Genomic DNA, 19,112 nt, shown 5'->3' with positions numbered 1-19,112 from the left:
GTCTCACATCCTTCCTCCAAGGCTCTGGGTCTTCAGGAAGAGGGGACTGAAAGATTTATAAGAACCAGCAGTAGGGGCTGGAGAGATGCCCAGCAGGGAAAGTGCATTCTGCTCTCCTCTCACAGAGAACCTGAGTTCTGTTCCCAGCACTTAAGTTGGGAAGTTCACAGTGCCTGTAACTCCAGCTCCAGGGCAGGGGGATCTGATGCCTCCAGCTCTCCTAGGAGCACTAATGTGCACATACCCATATCTGTGCCACTGGTGTGCAATTAAAATAAATAAGCCAGGCGGTGGTGCACACCTTTAATCCCAGCACTCGGGAGGCAGAAGCAGGTGGATCTTTGAGTTCAAGACCAGCATGGTCTACAGAATGAACTCCAGGACTGCAAGGGCTACAGAGAAACATTGTCTCAAAAGAAACTAATGATAGACAGACGGACAGACAGATAGATTGGGCCAAAGATGCTTGATGTTTGATAATAGCAATCAAGAACAGTGTTTCCCACACCACAGGACAGATGCACATACGAACACACAGTAGCTGTGACAGTATGTTAAGAACAGCACATGCTGAGGCCACACAGAGCCCTGTATGGGGGGGTGGATATGAAATTCCACCTCTAGCTGAGAACCCTACTGACATTTGACAGCTGCTGGGAGAGGGAGAGTTTTAACAATGTGACCCCTCACAGGATCACCACATACCAGGGCAGACCCCACTCCCATCCAAGATTAGCTGGGCAGCACAGACAGTACTCAGTGGAAAAGAAAATTAGAGAAATCTCAAAGTTGAGTGAGAAGGGTTGGGGTGGGGTAGAAATGGGAGGAGTTGGGGGGTGAACATATTTAAAATACATTGTATGAAATTTTCCAAGAATTAATAAGGGTTGGGAAGATGGCCTAGAGTAGCAATTCTCAACCTGTGGGTCACAGGTAGTGATATCAGATATTTACATTATGATTCATAACAGTAGCAAAATTAAAGTTATAAAGTATCAATGAAAAGAATTTTATGGTTAGGGGTTACCACACATGTATTAAGGAGTCGCAGCATTAGGAAGGGTGAGAACTGCTGGCTTAGAGGGTGAAGTGCTTGCTGTGTGAGTATGAGAACCTGTCTTTGGAGCTCCAGAACTCACAGTCAGGTTTAACAGCTTCATCCTGTAATCCCCAAGCTGGGAGAGAGCAACAAGAGGGTCCCTGGGGCTCACAAGTCAGCCAAGTTAGAGAGAAACAGCCCCAGGTTCAGGGAGAGACCTTGTCTCAGAACTTTAGGGAAAGACCTGATACTAAGCTCTGGACTCTGCACACAAGCCTGCATGGGCGAGTGGACCACATACACATGCTTCCCAGTGTACCACACACACATGCTCCCCAGTGTACCGCACACACATGCTCCCCAGTGTACCCACACACACACGCTCCTCAGCATACCCAAACACACATGCTTCCCAGTGTACTCACACACACATGCTCCCCAGTGTACTGCACACACATGCTCCCCAGTGTACCCACACACACATGCTCCCCAGCATACCCAAACACACATGCTTCCCAGTGTACCCACACACACATGCTCCCCAGTGTACTGCACACACATGCTCCCCAGTGTACCCACACACACACATGCTCCCCAGCATACCCAAACACACATGCTTCCCAGTGTACCCACACACACATGCTCCCCAGTGTACCGCACACACATGCTCCCCAGTGTACCCACACACACATGCTCCCCAGCATACCCAAACACACATGCTTCCCAGTGTACCCACACACACATGCTCCCCAGTGTACCCACACACACACATGCCCCCCAGTGTACCCCCACACACACATGCTCCCTGAAGAGGGGAATAAACATTAAGTAAGCTGGAGGGAACCCACCATGCCAAGAGCACCAACAGGAGAGATTCCCAAGAGAAATGCAAATGGTGGACAGCCAATGACCACAGACCCACGTGGTACATGGAGGCCTGCAGCTCTGCGGTAGGTGACAGTGCCAGATACTAAAAGCACAGTGTTGCTGGGCTGGGGTTGGGATGTGGTGAAAGCCAGCCTTGTGCTCCTTTGGTGGCTTAAGTGGATTCACCTCCATCTAGAAAGCAAAGAACTAGCATTTCCCCTTCTAAAGAAGGCCCCGCCCAGGGAAACTACACACAGAGAATCAAGTTACATACACTGATAGCCACAGGGATGACTCCGACATCAGGCAGCATGCGACCGGCTAAGTATAGCAGAGCATAATCACTGAAGGGTACGGCATGGGGGTGAGGGTGTACCCCACAAAGTCACAGACAACAACCCCCCAGTGCCACGCAAGAGGAGCCTCTAGGCTGTTGGTCAGAGGGGACCAGAGCCGACCTGGAAGCCTCCTCAGGAGCAGCCTCAAGCAGAAAAAGGTGCTGCGAGGCTACCAAGGGAGAAGAACAACTAAAAGTCCTACTCAGCTGTAAGGTGATGAGCCACGAGGACCAGCATGATGAACCGGAGGGCAATAGTGGCACCTGCATTTTGGAGGTAACCACAGCCTCCTACTTGGACATAAGGTTTAGTCAGCACGAAAAATTCATGCCTGATAATGCAAACCCAGGCAACTGCCTGCAGCTGGTGACCATGGAGCCTAGAGATCCTACTACTGCTGCTTTCTTAAACCAGTGTAATTCCCAACAGCATTCCAAATACTCCCCTCAGAAGCACAGGGAAGTGCAGCTTTCACTCCATCCGAGAAGCTTCTTTTGCAGAAGCCAAGATCATTGTAGAAACCACAACTGCACAAATGCAAAGACCATCTGACTGTGAGGTGCACATTCTCAGTGATAAATACACACAAGCTCTACCCCTAGGCTCAAGGAACACTGCAGACGGTGGTGGCGGGAGGGATGGAGGAGACAGTACAAGGGCCAGAGAGCCAGGATGCCAGCCACAAGACAGTCTCTAGGGAGGTTGTTCAAATAAGACCTAAATAGTGACACAATTAGCTGATGCCCCAACATGGACAGGGAAAAATGTCACATGGCCCCAACACTAGAGGAAGAGCTAGACAATAAATGGCTGCTGAGAGGGAGAACCAGCCTTCTTGAGAGATGAGTCCCTCTGCTAGGTTATCTGATCTCACGTGGTCAGCCCTAAACACAAAATGTACTAGCAACACTAAATGGATGCAGCGGGTTGTGTGTGTGTGTGTGTGTGTGTGTGTGTGTGTGTGTGTGAGAGAACAATAACTGAAGAGGTCATGAAGTTGAAAGGAAGTGGGAGAAAGACAAGAGAAGCTGGAGGGAAGAATGAAGTGATACAAATACAGTATTCATGTATAAAATTCTCAAAAAAGTGTTTTTTAAAAAGGCAGAGAATGTGGCCACTCGAAGGAATGAGCTGCAAACTGCATTCTGGCCCAAGCTGTGGCTTCTGTAATCATCTCCATCTGCCGCGGAAGAAGCTGCTCTGATGGAGAGCCCCACTTAACTGTGAGCACAGGGGGATGCATTTAGAATGAGTGGGAGTAGGAGTAGGTTACAGAACTGTGATTGCAGGTGAGTTAGTCTAATGTGTGTGTGTGTGTGTGTACGCGCGTGTGCGTGCGTGTGTCCAGGGTGGGCAGCAGGAATTATTCACTCTTTACTCCATCTTTTTCTAAGTACATTTTTCTGCATGTACAATAGTTGTCTACAGGGAAAACACAAAATATTGAAAAGGTTGATGCCTGGGCCAGAAGAGACGGCTCCGCTGGGAAAGTGCCAGTTACGCAAACACGAGGGACTGAGTTCAGACCACAAGCATCCATGTAAAAGCCAGTATAACCCCTGGTGAAGGATGGAGACAGACAGATACCTGGGGCTCTCTGGCCAAGCTAACTTAACTGAATCAATGAGTACAGGTTTAGTGCAAGATGCTGCCTTAAAGCTGGGGTAGATGATCAAGGAATATACCCATGTTGACCCCTGGTTTCTGCATGCATACACACACATGCACATGTGTGCACACAATCTATTCCAACTGACAAGCTGCTCCAAATGATATCATACCAGCAAGGTTAATGCTGGTCTGTGGCCTGAATTGTGGTTTTAGAGTTGTGGTCAGCAGAATGTGTCAGGGTGAACCAAACTCCTCCCATATTTCGGAAGACATTTTGTGCCTTCAGAGAAGCACTTAGTCCACCCATTAGGTTCTTTAATTTTTTAAAAAAAATTTTCGTCACAACTGGCAATTATCACATGCATGCTGACAGCTCGGTGTGGGGCACACTATAAACTGGTGCAGTCAGCTGAGTGGCACACCCCCACCTCACCAGCGTACCATCTTTTGGGGTTTCTTTGTTTTGAGCTGGAATGGTCTCAAGTCACTGTGAGCTCTGTAAAAATTTGGGTCTTTGAAGACTATACAGGAGGAAATAGGAGTCCACTGGCTAATTACACTTAATGCATGAAGTGGGCAGATTTATTTTCCCAAATACTCCATCTTTCTGGTTGAAAACAAAGGATGAAAGGATGCTGGGTTGAGAACCTTGCATCTCACCTAGCAGAGAGGTGGCCATGAGATTTGTTGCAATTCAAGACCTGACCACTAGATGGTGGAAAGGGACCACAAATTTCTGCCGCTGCAGCTCAGCCCTTCAAATCAGTTCACACTCATAAGCACGAGGAAAGCTTTCCAACCGCAGAAAAGGAACAAATACACTGGATATGAACACTTTGTGGCGATAAAATTGGGACTCTGCCATTTCATTATGGGTGCAAAACCCTGCCTGGTTTTCCTCCGGCAGATGTAGCTCTCCAGCCCACCCTAACCTCGTTCATTCGAAGAGGCCCCAGAAAAGTGGACATCCAGAAGTTGAACTTAAAAATTCTTTAAACCTCATGCTGCCAAATGTGTTTCCATTAATTTCACCTTTGAGTCGTGACGTAAATGCTAGTGGAATCAGCCCCAAGCTAAATAAGCAATAAGCCCCATTTTTCAACACGCAAACACATAAAGATGTCAGCTCAAACTGTTTACTAATTAACACTTAAAAAGACACAAATTAGATATGCGTGGCTAAGAGCAATTATAATCAAGACGAATTCCTCTAGTCATTTGGGAACTGGAAAAAAAGGCCTAATTGCTGGAACCAATGTTTTAGAAACTGAAATCACGCCAGTTAGCAAATATGTTCATTTAAAGAGTATCTCACGTGACTACACTCCTGAGGCCCGACTACAAACCCGAGAACAAGGATAATATTTAGGGATAAAATTAAAATTTTAAGCTCTCTTAGATTTATAACTTCTTCATTAAATATGTCTGCAAACAGCAGCCCATAAAAACCTGTAGCAATTAAGTGGTTAAATGAACTGCCTCCCTTGTCAATTTTAAGGGGGTGATTAATATCAGATGGTCCCTCTGCTAAGGAGACTCCCCCTCTTTGAGCTTTCAGGTCCTCTGACAATGGAGGCTGGCTGTTCCACCAGCATGAGAGGTAAGCTAATGAGAGAATCCCTAGCTCGGTCCCATGTGCCCCACCAAGGGTTTTGGGTGAGCAGGCTCACGCGGAGCTTGGAGAGACCGGCTTCCCAGTTGCCTATGCACTTTCATACGGAGATCCATTACTTCTGATTTAAAAGGTTTGTGCAGGATGTGCTCTCAAGGCGCTGTCTCTTGGCCCGGGAGACCTGCGATGGAGAGGGGAGTGAGGTTGATCCGGTTGGGGTGGAGGCAAACAGAGGATGCAGGGCGCCAGGGCGGGAATGGTTTCAGAGGAGGTGGCTGGAGAGAGTGTGGGCACGCCCACCCTGACTGCGACAGGAAATCCATCAGATGGAGAAATGGGGCAACTGCTTACAAGGGAAATAAAGAGCCACGGAGACGGGGAATATTTATATGCCCATCTACTCACTCAGAGGGAAGACGCTCCATCATGGACCACTGTGGAATTGCATTTCCTCGCTCCTAACAGAGCAGCTTTTCCTGGGGGGGGGGCGGACAGTGGCTTTGTGGGGACAGTAGCCGCACACCATCCTCCCACAGAGGCAAAAAAACAAGACGGAAGACATGCTGGGACAGGCCAGAAAACCTTGTTGTGACTCCTTGGTCACCTCCCATGGGAAAAGGAGACAGCAAAATTCACTCTTTTGCCTTGACCTAATTGACAGGAACCCTGCCGAGGCCTCTGTGAGGAGCGGTAGACAGGAGTGCGTGCCAAGTCTCTGAGAGCTGCGAGAGTGCTGGCCTTCCAGGATGAGTTACTGTATTAATCACGGCTTCATTCATTCTCCACCACCCACATCTCCGTGTACGCCTGAATGGTGAGGTTTTTGTCTTTTCGAGACTCCTCCCCCTGCTGCAATGCTGCTTGATGGCATGGATTTCGACTCTGACTTTTAAATACCACCTTTCTTGGGTGTCTTCCTGAAATTTAAGGGCTGTGTGTGCCAGGAGGCTCTGGGAACTTGACAGTGGAGGCGCCGGAAGGTCTCTGCCAGCTGTGAGGTGCCCGGCAGTGACACTCCACTGTGAGGCTGCAGTGGCAAAGGGATCTGTCTGAGGTCTGAGCATGGAGGTGCACTATCCTATCAGCTCTGGAGGCAGAAGCAAGCAGATCTCTGTGAGTTCAAGACCAGCAAGAGTTACATACTGAGACTGCCCCCTCCACCGTCTCAAACAAACAAATAACCAAAAACAAAACAAAACAAAACAAAACCCAACTATGGGTAGATTTGGCATCTAACACAGGTAGACTTGGACCTACATTCTGCCCACGATACCATATCTCCTCTGCCAACACATGACATTCCACCACAGACACGCACGCTGCTCACCTGTGTCCGACCTGTAAAAATATCCTGTCACTTTCACCATCAACGCACAACACCTGACCAGACACAGAGATTCCCTAGTGTCCTGTGCATCATACCATGTCACCTCCACCATCAGCACATCCACAGGGACCCTGCGGACACCTGGACTCTGAGTGCTGACGGTCTCGCCATGCGGCTAGTCAGGCATGCTGCTGTGTTCCCGGTGTTCCAGGATGAGCCTGTACTCTCTTGAGCTCGTGCTCCGCCTAGACACCACCAGGTGCCTGTCTCTTTCCAGCTGTGCACCACTCACTGTCAGTCCAGGCTGTGGCAGGACCAGGGCAGGTCCCCTTGGCTGGCAGCAGGTACGGGTTTTTGTGCTGGCATTTACCCGAGGTTCTCTTGCTTCACTCCTCATTGTTCTGAGGCTGGCGGGTCCGGCAGCTCTAGGGCTGCTTAAGAAGGTGAGTGGCAGACAGTGCTGGGCAGGGTGGCAGGAGGGTTTGCTCAGGAAGTGGTTTGAGTGACAATGGCCACCACAGACTCATCTATTTGAATATTTGGTGGGACAGTTAGGGAAGGATTTGGAGGTGTGGCCTTGTTGGAGGAGATGTGTCACTGGGGTTCAAAAGCCCGTGCCAGGCCTAGTTTTGCTCATTCTGCCATGACCTTGTGAATCAGATGTGAGTTCTCAGCTTCTGCACTAGTGCTGTGCCTGCCTGCCTGCCTCCCTGCCTGCCTGCCTGCCTGCCACTGTGCTGCCTGCCTGCCTGCCTGCCTGCCTGCCACTGTGTTCCCTGCCCGCCAGAAACTGAAAGCTGCCCTCAGAAACTGAAAGCAAGCACCGAATCTCATGCACTCTTCTGTAAGCTTCCTTGGTCATGGTGTCTCTTCACAGTGACTAAGATTCTCAGCCCGATGTTGGCTGGACAGACTGACCAGCTGCCTTCAGGAATGGACACTATTTCTTCAAGCTGTGCCCCCCCCCAGGAGAGGGGACAGGGATATACTTATTAAGCCACACTTGGTCCTCTTGTCTTCACTGGAGCCACTGCTGACCGCCTAGTCACTGCCAGGGGCTCAGTCCAGGTTTCTCTTGCAGGGTGGCTAGACACGGAGGCAGAGCTTCTCAGACACTTTGCTCTACTGTGTGTGTGGCGGGGAGCTAGGGGCAAGATCCTAGATGTTCAGGTCTTTAGCCTGTGCTCCAAAGTCAAAGATGCTCATCCGGGCCAGCGAGATGGCTCACTGGGGAAAGAGGCTGCCAAGCCCGATAACACGAGTTCTACCTGTGGAGCTCACGTGACGGAGGAGAGCACAGTTAAGCAAGCTGTCTTCTGACCCCACACTGTGCATCGCTGCCATGAAATAAATAAATGACAAAAACTTTAAAGGTGATCGCCTGCCTTCAGCACCCTATGTTTTGTTTACGTAGAGGTGGGGTTCAACAAGGTATAACACAGAACTGGCAGCCAGTGAACACACCTACAGACCCTGGGCTCCTGCACCGGGGGCAGCCGGGCCAGCGGGGAACCAAGGGTCCTGACCCAGACAACACAATGCCAGCTCCTGGGGACACCACGCCTGTTCTAAGGGACTCCCAACACTGGATGAGGCCACGATGGAGGTCTGTGTGACAGAAGCCACACTGCAATCAGGGTTAGAAGAGGCAACACCAAGCCTCTCCCAGGAAACCCACCGAGTGTTGCAGAGGACGCTCTGTCCTTCAGAATGTGGGTGGCGACGCCCTAAACACGCGGATGGCAAGTCCTCAGTGACAGACGCTGTGCCACTCCACTCGTGGTGACCCTCACTATGCTTCCACACCCCACTCCCACTCGTGGTGACCGTCACTATGCTTCCACACCCCACTCCCACTCGTGGTGACCCTCACTACGCTTCCACACCCCACTCCCACTCGTGGTGACCCTCACTACGCTTCCACACCCCACGTCCACTTGCTGTTCTCCCACCTTTCTGCAACTTCCCTAAGGCAACTTTAACATATTCAGCCACAACTACAAGCCTGTCTTCTTACCGAGACTCACAGTGAGAAACAAAACAAGATGGTATCCCTCAGCTGCTAACCAGGACAGGCAGACTGCCTCCTGCCCCTGCCCCATGGAAAGGGAGGACGTAGTGATGGGCAGTGGTGATGGCGATGCTACCAGCTCTGCAGGTTCCAAACCCAACAGCCTCAGCAAAGCCCCCAAACCCCAGTCTCAGCAGAGCCCCCAAACCCCAGTCTCAACAGACCCTCCCACCCCACAGTCTCAGCAGAGTCCCCCAAACCCCACAGCCTCAGCAGAGCCCCCCAAACCCCACAGTCTCAGCAGAGCTCCCAAACTCTGCAGTTTCAGCAGAGCCCCCAAGCCCAACAGTCTCAGCAGAGCCCCCAAAACCCCACAGTCTCAGCAGAGTCCCCCAAACCCAACAGTTTCAGCAGAGCCCCATTAAGCACGGCTGGTATTTCCTTTACTGCCCCACCTGACAGAAGAGGAAACAGACTCAGAGAAGTTGATGAGAAGAGATGGGATCAGGCCCACAAGCTCCTTCCAGAGCTGTCCTCACTATCCAGTGCTGTGTCTTGAGGGAAGCCACACCCCAACTCAGTACTGAGGTGAAGGACATACATCATAAGAACATGTCTGCCCAGGTGTCCAGCCCTTAGAAGAGGGAGAACCCAGACATTTGGTGTGGATATCACATGCCCTAGCCTGACAACTGGGTCTTAGGACCCAGACAAGCCCCTACTGTCCCCACCAGCTCAGACAGGCCCCTTCAAGGGACTTCCAGCCACAGGACAAAACTAGGCTTCAATCTTGCCTCATACAAAGGAGGAAGGAGGTCACTTGGTCACTCAGGGTGACAACAAGATAGCCCCAAATACAAGGACTGTGCCCATGTGAGTGCTTAGGAAAAAGACGCTACTGGCAAGGCCCACTGGCAAGGGCAGGGTGGTCAGGAGGGGAGGAAGTTTGGATGCCCCTTTCTGTAGCACCCAACCCCAGCACTGGGTACCTGTCTGCACCCGAGTTTTCCACCTGTGCACACAGCACTGGCTGATACTCTGAGGCTGGTTCTCCTGTTACCCCTGCACAGGCGGAAAGAAGCCCTGCCAGTCAGGCAGCCAGGATGCTCCAAATCTGTCTATGTGACCTTGGTCTATCTTGTTCTCCAGTGCAGCTCTCAAAGCCTCCCCTGGGTACCACAGACTCCATCCCATGGGGAGGTCTGCCTTATGCTGGAGCTCCGGCAAAGGCTGTTCACAGCGGATGTGAAATTCTATCTACACCTAGATTTCTAGCATTGTGGCCAGCCATTCCTCCTGTTGCCAGCCAGCAAGCAAACAAAACTATAGGTGACAATCATGTTTTTATGATTTACTGAGAATCAAAGACAAAGGGGGAGTTTTTTGTCTTGTTTTTGCTTTGACGGGTTTAGGAATTTGTTGTACTGCATTGATTCAATTTTCCTTGATTCCAGCCATCTTTCAATAATGCAGCCTGCTTCTGCTGGCTGGGTACATACAAGAAAACCCCAAGGAACCAAGGATATTGAAATGGTTCAGGCACTTCCATCTGTGAGACAAATGCTCCTCTCTGAGGAGCTCTGGTGGCAGCACGTGACCGCGGCATAGCGGATGTGCACACTGATGCTGGCCACCTAACGGGCAACCCCAGCAGGCCTGGCCTTTTGTGGAACCCTACAGTTTTGGGTCTGTCTCCTTGGAACTTTCCTTTGGACCCTGTTCCTGGTGTTTTTCTTATGATGCTCAGGTGCCATCAAAGCAGCCGGGAAGGGGGGACCTGGCTAAGTATGAGGGGCCTAGGACATTCCTCTGGATCAAGAGTTGGTCCAATCTGAGATGGTCCTGGTGAAAAATGACGAGAGACAGGACAAGACACTGGTCATGGTCTATGGCAAGTGATGGGTGCGCTCAAAATGACTGACTTTTTCCTCAGGAGGGCTCTTGCACCCACCTTTTCTGGAACCCAGCCCTGATGGAGGAACAGGGACGCTAGAGTCAGCAGTGTCGCAAGCCCAGCATACTTACCTCCTTTTCAATTTCTGCCAGGGACTTGATGGTGATTCCCAAGAGATCAAATGGCTGCATCTGAAAATACAGACGAAGTCACCCTTTTGATGGCTGGAGAAAGCCCATCGCTCTTATGACAACTGTGATGGTCAAGCCACCCTAGATTTTCAGACCCACCACAGGAGTAGACATTGTGACACTCAGCCCTTACAGGTCCAGTGGTGAGCCGAGCCTTCCGAACCACAAGACAACTTGGTCACATATCCACAGCACTGGGGGTGGGGGTAGGAGCCATGGCCTCCCAGAAGGTGTGCCTATGGTCAATTAGCTTATCTTTTTTCCTGACACCAAAGGAGAAAGTGAGCTTTTGTGATGGGATTCGAGGCTGGAAGTGTCTGAAGCAGTTACCAGAGGCCACACTGCCTGGTGTCTCTACAGAGCGGTGGGAGTTCCAAGGGTCTGCAGTATCTAGGGAAGGACCAGGTCTTTGATAGAGACGGAAGAAGGAAATGGGTACCGTCAGCTAATGCTTTGCTGATCGGGGTGGTGAAAGTGAGAGGCCGCACTTTAACAGGGCTCTGCAATTCCGTGGACAGTGGAACATTTCTCGGCAAAAACACAGACTAGGAAAGTCAGTGCAGGTGAGCGGCTGGACTGTGAGCTTCTCCCGTGAGGGCAGTTGCTAGTGCAGAATACAGGTACCTCTTGCAGCCTCGCCCGCAGGTAGAACCTGAGATCCACACAGAAGCCAGGACTTGTCAGTTTAGACTCAGAGTCCTGCAGTGGGCTGGGGGTTAGCACCTGCACTGGGCTACCTGGATGTCAAGCATGGTGAGAGCCAGTGGTTGGCTCCTGAGTCTAAGGCTCTGGATCCCAACTGGCTGCCTTGTGGTGCAGGAAGAATTAATCTTCTCTATTTGTTTATTCAGCAGATTTTTAGAGTGTGAGTGTGGACACACACATGTGGAGGTCAGAGGACAACTCTGAGGAGTGGGTTCTCTTTCCACCTTGCTGCGGTAGGGTCTCTTGTTTCTGCTGTCCTCTGTACTCCAGGCCAGCTGGCTCATGACTGCCATCTCTTAGGGGTGCTAGGATTACACATGCACGTCACCGTATCTGGCTTTTTTAATGTGGGTTCTTGGGATTGAACTCCAGTGATTGGACTTTTGCCGCAAGCCCTTTTACCTGCTGAGGCATCTGGATGCCACCCCCACTACTTACTTTGAAGGCCACATTTAAAAGCCTGTTAAAAGTGGCATGGGTGGGCCCTTCTGGTCCGGCTGCAGGGGGATTAAACAGAGAAGTACTTGGAAGGGCTTAACACCGGGCTTGGCCTGCATCTGTGGCCCTGAGCACTTGCTGAATTGGCAGTAGCACATTGTGAGGGCAAACTTGGGATAGGGCCACCAAATTAGACCCCGAGCTCCTGGGGTTGCTCTTCCAGTAGCCACAAAACAGTTTGGCTCTGCTGAGGATGCCAGCCTTCATGTTGTGAGGACGGGGCCGCCTGCCCGCCTGGCCCAGGAGCCAGCAGAGGTCCAGCTGTTGCATCATTAGGCCCTAACTAGTCCACTAAACTTTCCCGACTGGAGCTGGTGAGCAGGGCAGAGCTGCCTCTCCCAGGGAGCATGCGGGAGAGGTGCCAGTGTCTCCATGGCAACGCAGCCAAGTGGAGTCTGCGGAAGTTCCTCAGGCTCCCCATGTCACGTCAGGAGCATTTTTCACGATTAAGCTGCTTACCAGAGGGCTCAGAGGAGGCCTATTATATTTCATAAAAATGGAAACGACAGAGCAGGTCGGATCGCCAGGCGGGTGGTTTTAAACTGGGTCCAAGAAAAACACTTGAGGGGTCTTTTGCTGGGCCAAACTAGGGCCTTGGTGCTTAGTGATGCCTCAAAGCAATCTTCTACAGGAAGAATAAAAGCCAGAAACAAGTTTACTGACCCAGCGTGGCCCAGGCTTGTACAGCTGAGTGAGGGCAGAGGCTGTCCTGAGGATCAGGCACTATCGGAGGGGTGTCTCCAGGAGGGAACGGAGCCCGGTACAGGGTCCTGGCTGTGGCCTCTCCTGGTCTAGATACTGGCCTCTGCTCTTGGTTGGCTTGCCTAGTTCCTCTCCCACTCAAGAGGGCTCAGGGCTCAACCTAAACAGAGACCAGAGCCAGAGGCACTTGACTCTCGGCACCATGGCAGAGCATGCAGGACACACAGAACGCAGCAATGACAGTGGGGAACTAGGCCAGCTCCATCACCGTGAAGTGAAAAACCAAGGCCATGTGTGGAGGAGCAGCACTAGGAAGGAAGAGGCGGGTGGGTCTGAGTTTGACGACAGCCTGATCGATGAAGCGAGTTTCAGGCTAGCCAGTGCTATATGTCTCAAAAACAAAACAAAACAAAACAAAAACAAAATCAAAAACAAAAACAAACAAACAAAAAACACGTTAAGGCTGGTTGTGGTAGTGCATGTTTTAATCTTAGCACTCAGGAGGCAGAAGCAGGTGGCTCTCTGTAAGTGCAAGGCCAGCTGGTGTATAGAGCTAGTTCTGAGACAGTCGGGACCGCACAGCGACAGCCAGTCTCAAACAAACAGCTAGACGAGGAAGCCAAACTTGGGAAACCCTGCGACCTGTGAGACAAGGCTCAAATGCAAAAGCGTGGCCGTACACACTCTGCTTAGTGTCTCTAGAATCCTGGACTCTAGCTGCTCTTTTCTTCCACTTCTCAGGCATCTGCTAGGTGCAGGCCCCGGCTGAAGGGCCCAAGACGAGCAGAACGTACCCCAGCTCTCACAAGTTGTGCCTTCTGGTTTTAGGGTTCAGCACACAGGCAGAGACGCTTCCCCAGGCCCAGGGTCCCAGGGTGCTAAGAGCAGCTTGTGACTAGACATCGAGGGACTTCAGGTTAAGGTAGGGGAGGGGAGGCGAGCATGCATAAAACTTACACTTTCTGGAATGCAGGAAAACTTCTCTGAAATCATAAATGGCACACCATCCATTGCTGCAAGAGAGGAAAGGAGAGGAACGCATTGAAGACACCACTGCTGTCCAGGAACCTAAGATGTCAGTACAGGGAGGACCAATCACTCCCTGGCTGGAGGCAGATGCTGCCCAGCTCTAGTGAGTGAAGCTGCAGAGTGGGACACTACCCTCCATGCCCAGGGATGCAGATGCCTTGAGAGGCCCCCTGAGTGTAGCCGATGCAGAGAGAAGTAGCACAGGGCCGGTATGGAAGCTCTCTCCTCACCCAGGGCTCTGGCCTATGTCATAAGTAGTTGGGGCTTGACAGCAGGAAGAAAGTGATGTATGGCTGCGAGGGGACAGAGATGCATTCTGGGAGGAAGCTGGCAGTAGCATGTCCACTGTACATTCTGTAGGCTGACCCGTCTCTCTTTGGTGGTGTTGGGTATTCATCAGAGTTTCCGTGGAAAGACAAGTAGTTTGGTGGTCAGGATTGTGCTTGAGCCCTGGGCTGGACTTGCTGTGAAGTCACATGAAAAAGAAGCTTGGCTAATGGCTGTGAGGTGTGCTATGTGTCTACAGTGAAGCAGGCCAGGAACTTGCTCAGGGCCTGGCAGAGCAGAGTGGGTGCAGTGTATGTGGGGAAGAGAGAACACATGGTTACTGATTCCTTGTCACGGCTTCAGGGCTGAGTCAAGACTTGCCCTGAGTGTTTAATTCCAGCTGGACATGTGGGAAGGGTGTGGAATGAGCAGCCTGTGAATGAGGAATTCAGGGACCTGGAAACTCAGTTCCTTTCTGTACCATAGCCTCTGCAATCGACTTGTGTCTAGGTCTCCACCCCTAAACTGGTGGCAGTCTTGCCACAGAGGAGCGTGTGATGCAGGGCCCTCACAGTGTGACCCATGCACAGAGAGCTGGGCTGCTGACTGAGACGGTGCCCTGCAGAATCAGGACAGAGCTGAGGCAAAGTTCAGCCTACACATCTGGCCTTTAGCGTAGGAACCTGCAGCCTGCAGTGAGAGGGTGGTTTGTGGTAGATCACGGATTCAGCATGGACACTGGGCCTCCCCTCTGCCCATTTCCTAAAATGAAGACTTCCTTGGCATTCAAACGCTGGGACCACCTTCCAGGGCTGGGGCAGGAGAGGAAAGGAAAACGCAGGAGGGAAGGAACGGAATCCGTTCCGGCGTCTGGTCTGCAGGATGTGCCACACAGTGAGCAGTCAGCTGTGGCCGTAATACTGCAGGGAGGGAGGGAATGAAGAGCAGGGCTGGCCTGTACTGGGAGCCCCCTTCTGCAGGGGCCATCTCCCACTGCAGATGGGCCCTACAACCCGGGAGAGAAGGGCTGAATGCTGGCATGGTGCATGTGACTAGCAGAGCAAGGAGGGACAAAGTCCCAAGTGGTTCACACACCCACTGCAAATGCCCCACTACCACCTGTGAGCATGTCACAGCAGACAGTGCTGCGAAGGGAGGATCCTTGGAAAGCCACAAGCTTCTCAGGGGTGGAGGCAAGTCCCATCAACACCCTGAAAGGCCACAATGGCTCCTGCCACTCACCACCCAATGTGAGCTTTAAGTTCCTGTTCACCCCACACACGCTCTTGTGTGCTCTGCCCTCGAATGCTTGCTGGTTTCAGGGCCCTCAGATCACTTCTGATGCTTTTGAGATGACAAAACAGAGGCTCAGAGGTGGAGCCGACACCAAGGTCACACAGGCTGGAGGCAGGAACCTGGAAGCCCTGGCTTACGATGCTTGGACACAGGTAACTATCGTATTTTACTTCTCACAGAAAAGGGTGCATTGCATGTGCACAGCACTGCTCCCGCCACCGTGCAGGGGCTAATAAGGTTCCTCACCCACTTCTACAGTGACGTCCTCACCTGGAGTCTATTAGACAGCAGCGGGAAGAAGAACGTTTCACACTGTGAGAAGTATGAGGCTGCACGATGATGTGGCCACCAGGATGGTGGTGGCAGATACACCCCTGCCTATACTGGCAACAGAGATGGAAGCCCCTTGTACTCAGTCCTGACTGCAAGGAGCCATTTGGTAAAGAGACTGAGGTGACATTTGGTAAAGGGGACTCACAACAGGAGGCTGGGCAGTCAGACACTCTTCTCATAGAGAACAGATCTTAGCCCATCTGGTAGAACCAGTAGGGCAGAGCTCAAGATGAACCGCCCAGATAGGGCTCGCAGCACACAGGACACACCTAAGCAGACATGACCTCCAGGTCATACTTAACGGACAAAATTGCATTTAAAGAATCTAGTGTATGTGGTGGCAAGGCACTGGAGAGATGGCTCAGTACTTAGAATCTTGCAGAGGACACTGGGTTCTATTCCCAGCATCCACATGGCAGCTCACAGCCATCTGTGACTCCAGCTCCAGAGGGATCTTACACCCTCTTCTGGCCTCCATGAGCACTGGATGTGGTGCAGACAGGCATGCAGGCGTGCACATTTATACACAGTATGGCTGTTGAGACGGCTCAGTGGGTGAAGGTGCTTGATGCACGAGACTGAGTTTGAGCCCTGGGATCACACAAAGGTAGAAGGAGGGAATCGGCACCACGAAATTGTCATCTGGCTTCCACGAATGGCACTCACATCCCCCTTCTACATGACACAGCCTAGGTACTGAGAGGCAGGTTAACCACCTGCTCTGAAGGGGGTCAGGACAGGACATCACTAGCTAGCTAAGAAGAAACACGGGATGTTTTTTAAGTGAAATATGGCTGATAGGGACCTAGTAGGAATGCTTGTTAATGGCTAATAGTGGAATCTGATGAAGGGTGCAGAATGCTGACATTTGGGCTACATCAGAGCATGGATTTTACCAGGCTCAATCTAACACCTTATAGTTTAGGTGTAATTATGCAGGACAAAGGGAAGACATGCACAGTAACAACAGTAACAAATGGCTCCGTGTTGGTAGGACACATCAATGTGAGTTGCTCACTGAACGTGGAAGGTGCCCTTCTCAAGTTCATAGTGCCACAGCATGGCCACAGGATCCAGGCACCACTTGGTCTGCTCTGAGCTTGCATGATATTCTCACATGATTGTCCTGAGAGCCTTGAAGAGAGTGAGGACATTGTGGGACTCTTAGCTAACTCCATACGGAAATGGAGAGGCAGACTCTGGCCCGCTACCCCAGGGAGGTGGGACTCTGCCTAGCAACCCACACTGCATTTGACACATGGGAGCAGGCAGAGTGGGGATGGATAAGAGAAGGCTTGAGGAGGGCACAAGCCCCTGTCTGCTAGGAAGCCACAGCCACAGGGAGAAGGGCTGGCTGGACCAATTACAGTTGGGGGCCTCACTTTCCTCTTGGAAGACACACTGCACAGATACTTGTGGGAGTTGGGTAGGGTCTGTGCGCTGCAGAGTTTAGCACTAGGATCCTGGGAAGCCCCTTCTGATTCAACAGCATCCATTCCTAGGAGCCTTACCTGGACAGCCTTCCATATTTGAAAATACTCAGAGGTTTGGCAAACATAATCCTTAGAATGATGGCACGCATTTTTCATGTGATCCCCAAGACTGGCCATAAATCATCTCTGTCCCCCTCTCCCAGGGAGCCCTGTCCCCCTCCTTCCTCTCTCCTTCCCCAGCCAGGGCTGGTGTGTTCTCACCCTGACTGTTCAAGAGTGGAAGCACATCCTAGCTGCCAGCGTCTCACTGACTCACTCAGGGCCACACATCGCTGGGGGACATGGTTCACAGGGTCTCCGTGCCCTGCCAACCAGCAAGGACTAGGGCAGGGCTTCTTCCTGATCCCCTGACCTGTGTGCATGGTCATGTCACAGAATCAGGGATGACACCAGAGCAGGTCCTGGTCCTCTGTCCAGCTGGGTTCCCAGGGTGACATTACAAAGGCTCCTCCAAGCCTGGGAGGTAACGCGAGAGCAAAGGTAAAAGGCCTGTGGTCCTCCCAAGGTCTCTTCCGCAAAGTCAAGGAAGGACCCTTGTTACTTTCCTCGTACAAGGGGGTGAACCTTCAGCCTTCCCACTTGCAGCCTCTTCCGTAAGTCATGCGCCCAGGAGTTCCAGGGCTGGGACAGGCTCCCGGCATGGCCTGTGGTGGAAAGATGGCTATGTCCATACAGGGACACCACACCTTTGAGCCTGTCTTGTAAAATGGGCCTCACGCTCCTTGCCAACAGACGCATCTGACACGAGTAGTCAGGGGTCTGATGTGGGCAGAGTGTCCTGGACTGTGGCTCCGATATCTGACTGGAAGCGGTGTCCCTTTAGTGTCAGGCCACTGCTTTCTTCTTTTTACTTAAAAAACCCTGTGGCAGTTTTAACAAATGCTGCTCCATGGATCGGAGCAACAAGGAGCAGATGAAAGTGAGGATGTACCGCGGCTCCGTAGCGCAATTAGCATTCTCCTAAACAAACGAGCTTCAACAGAGCTGTAATTAAGCAGGCCTGTAATTAAGTATATGCCCTTTATCATAACGATCATGCTTAAAAATGGCACGAAGCACGGAACTGTGTTATTAATGCTGTAATCCCAGACTGAAGCACGAGTACATAGAAATCTGCATGTCAGGCCTGTCACTGCGCGTGTTTGTAAAATACATTAAAGAAAGGAGCCCCAAACAATGAGCTCGTTCAACTGTTCTTTTTACAACCAGGCAGCACAAGTCAAGAGGACTGTGAATGCTTACAGATGCCGAGGTTTAAACAAATAAAGCTGTAATCTGCTGCGTGCCCCACCCCCGCTGGAAGGAGGCAGCCAAGCTGGTGGCCCAGAGTCTAGAGCTGTGTTTTCTCCTCTTCAGCTGACCCAGACCCTGCCTCGCTGTTCTCAGGGAAGCTGTCCAATTTGCATGCTGCATCTGGTTGGGCATCAGATTGAATTTCTGCTCCCACAGATTACGCTATGAACCTGTAAGAAAGTCTGCCTGGCAAACGGCCCCCACCACAGTTCCCACCTCCTCCTTTCATTTTACAAAGGAATCCCTAGAGCTAGCTTTTGATCCCCATCTTGACACATGCCTCAGGCTTCTTCAGACTCAACACAAACCACCCACTGACCAGCTCCTGAGGGTTCCAGACCCTGGGCCCTCCACCATTTCCCAGAGCAGTCAACCCCATCCCTCCTGACATCTCCACAAGCAGCAGGGACAAGGACACTTAGATTCAACTCAACATGCTTGATAAAGAGTCATAAAATAGGGTAGTGAAAATGCAGACTTCAAAACAGGGCCCCACTTTCAGCCCCTCTGTTATATCTACAGTCACCACACAGGGTTAGGGAGCCCAGGTAACGGTGCCTGGGTGTCCTTGAGGCTTACTGGCAGGTAGTAGTTTTTGAAATGATA

At 51.4% G+C, this 19,112-nt stretch overlaps 1 protein-coding gene across 5 annotated transcripts in view; it reads right to left on the bottom strand.

The window, feature by feature from the left end:
• Mvb12b (multivesicular body subunit 12B) overlaps positions 1–19,112 on the bottom strand; it is a 153,905-nt gene that overhangs the window by 11,291 nt on the left and 123,502 nt on the right. For 4 of the 5 annotated variants that reach the window (XM_087899708.1, XM_085681329.2, XM_087899709.1 and 1 more), the window contains exons 8-9: positions 13,753–13,808; positions 10,831–10,890 (exon numbers count right to left, since the gene is read on the bottom strand). In XM_087899708.1, coding sequence (XP_087755834.1) covers positions 10,831–10,890; positions 13,753–13,808 — 116 coding nt within the window. Of the gene's footprint in view, positions 1–4,977; positions 5,649–10,830; positions 10,891–13,752; positions 13,809–19,112 lie in introns of those variants that run through there. The other variant, XM_085681330.2, reaches the window with a different exon arrangement.

This window comes from Myodes glareolus, chromosome 21, assembly GCF_982192425.1.
Source record: "Myodes glareolus chromosome 21, mMyoGla1.1, whole genome shotgun sequence".
In the NCBI taxonomy this organism is placed as follows: domain Eukaryota; kingdom Metazoa; phylum Chordata; class Mammalia; order Rodentia; family Cricetidae; genus Myodes; species Myodes glareolus.
This window is presented reverse-complemented; position numbering and strand designations above follow the sequence as displayed.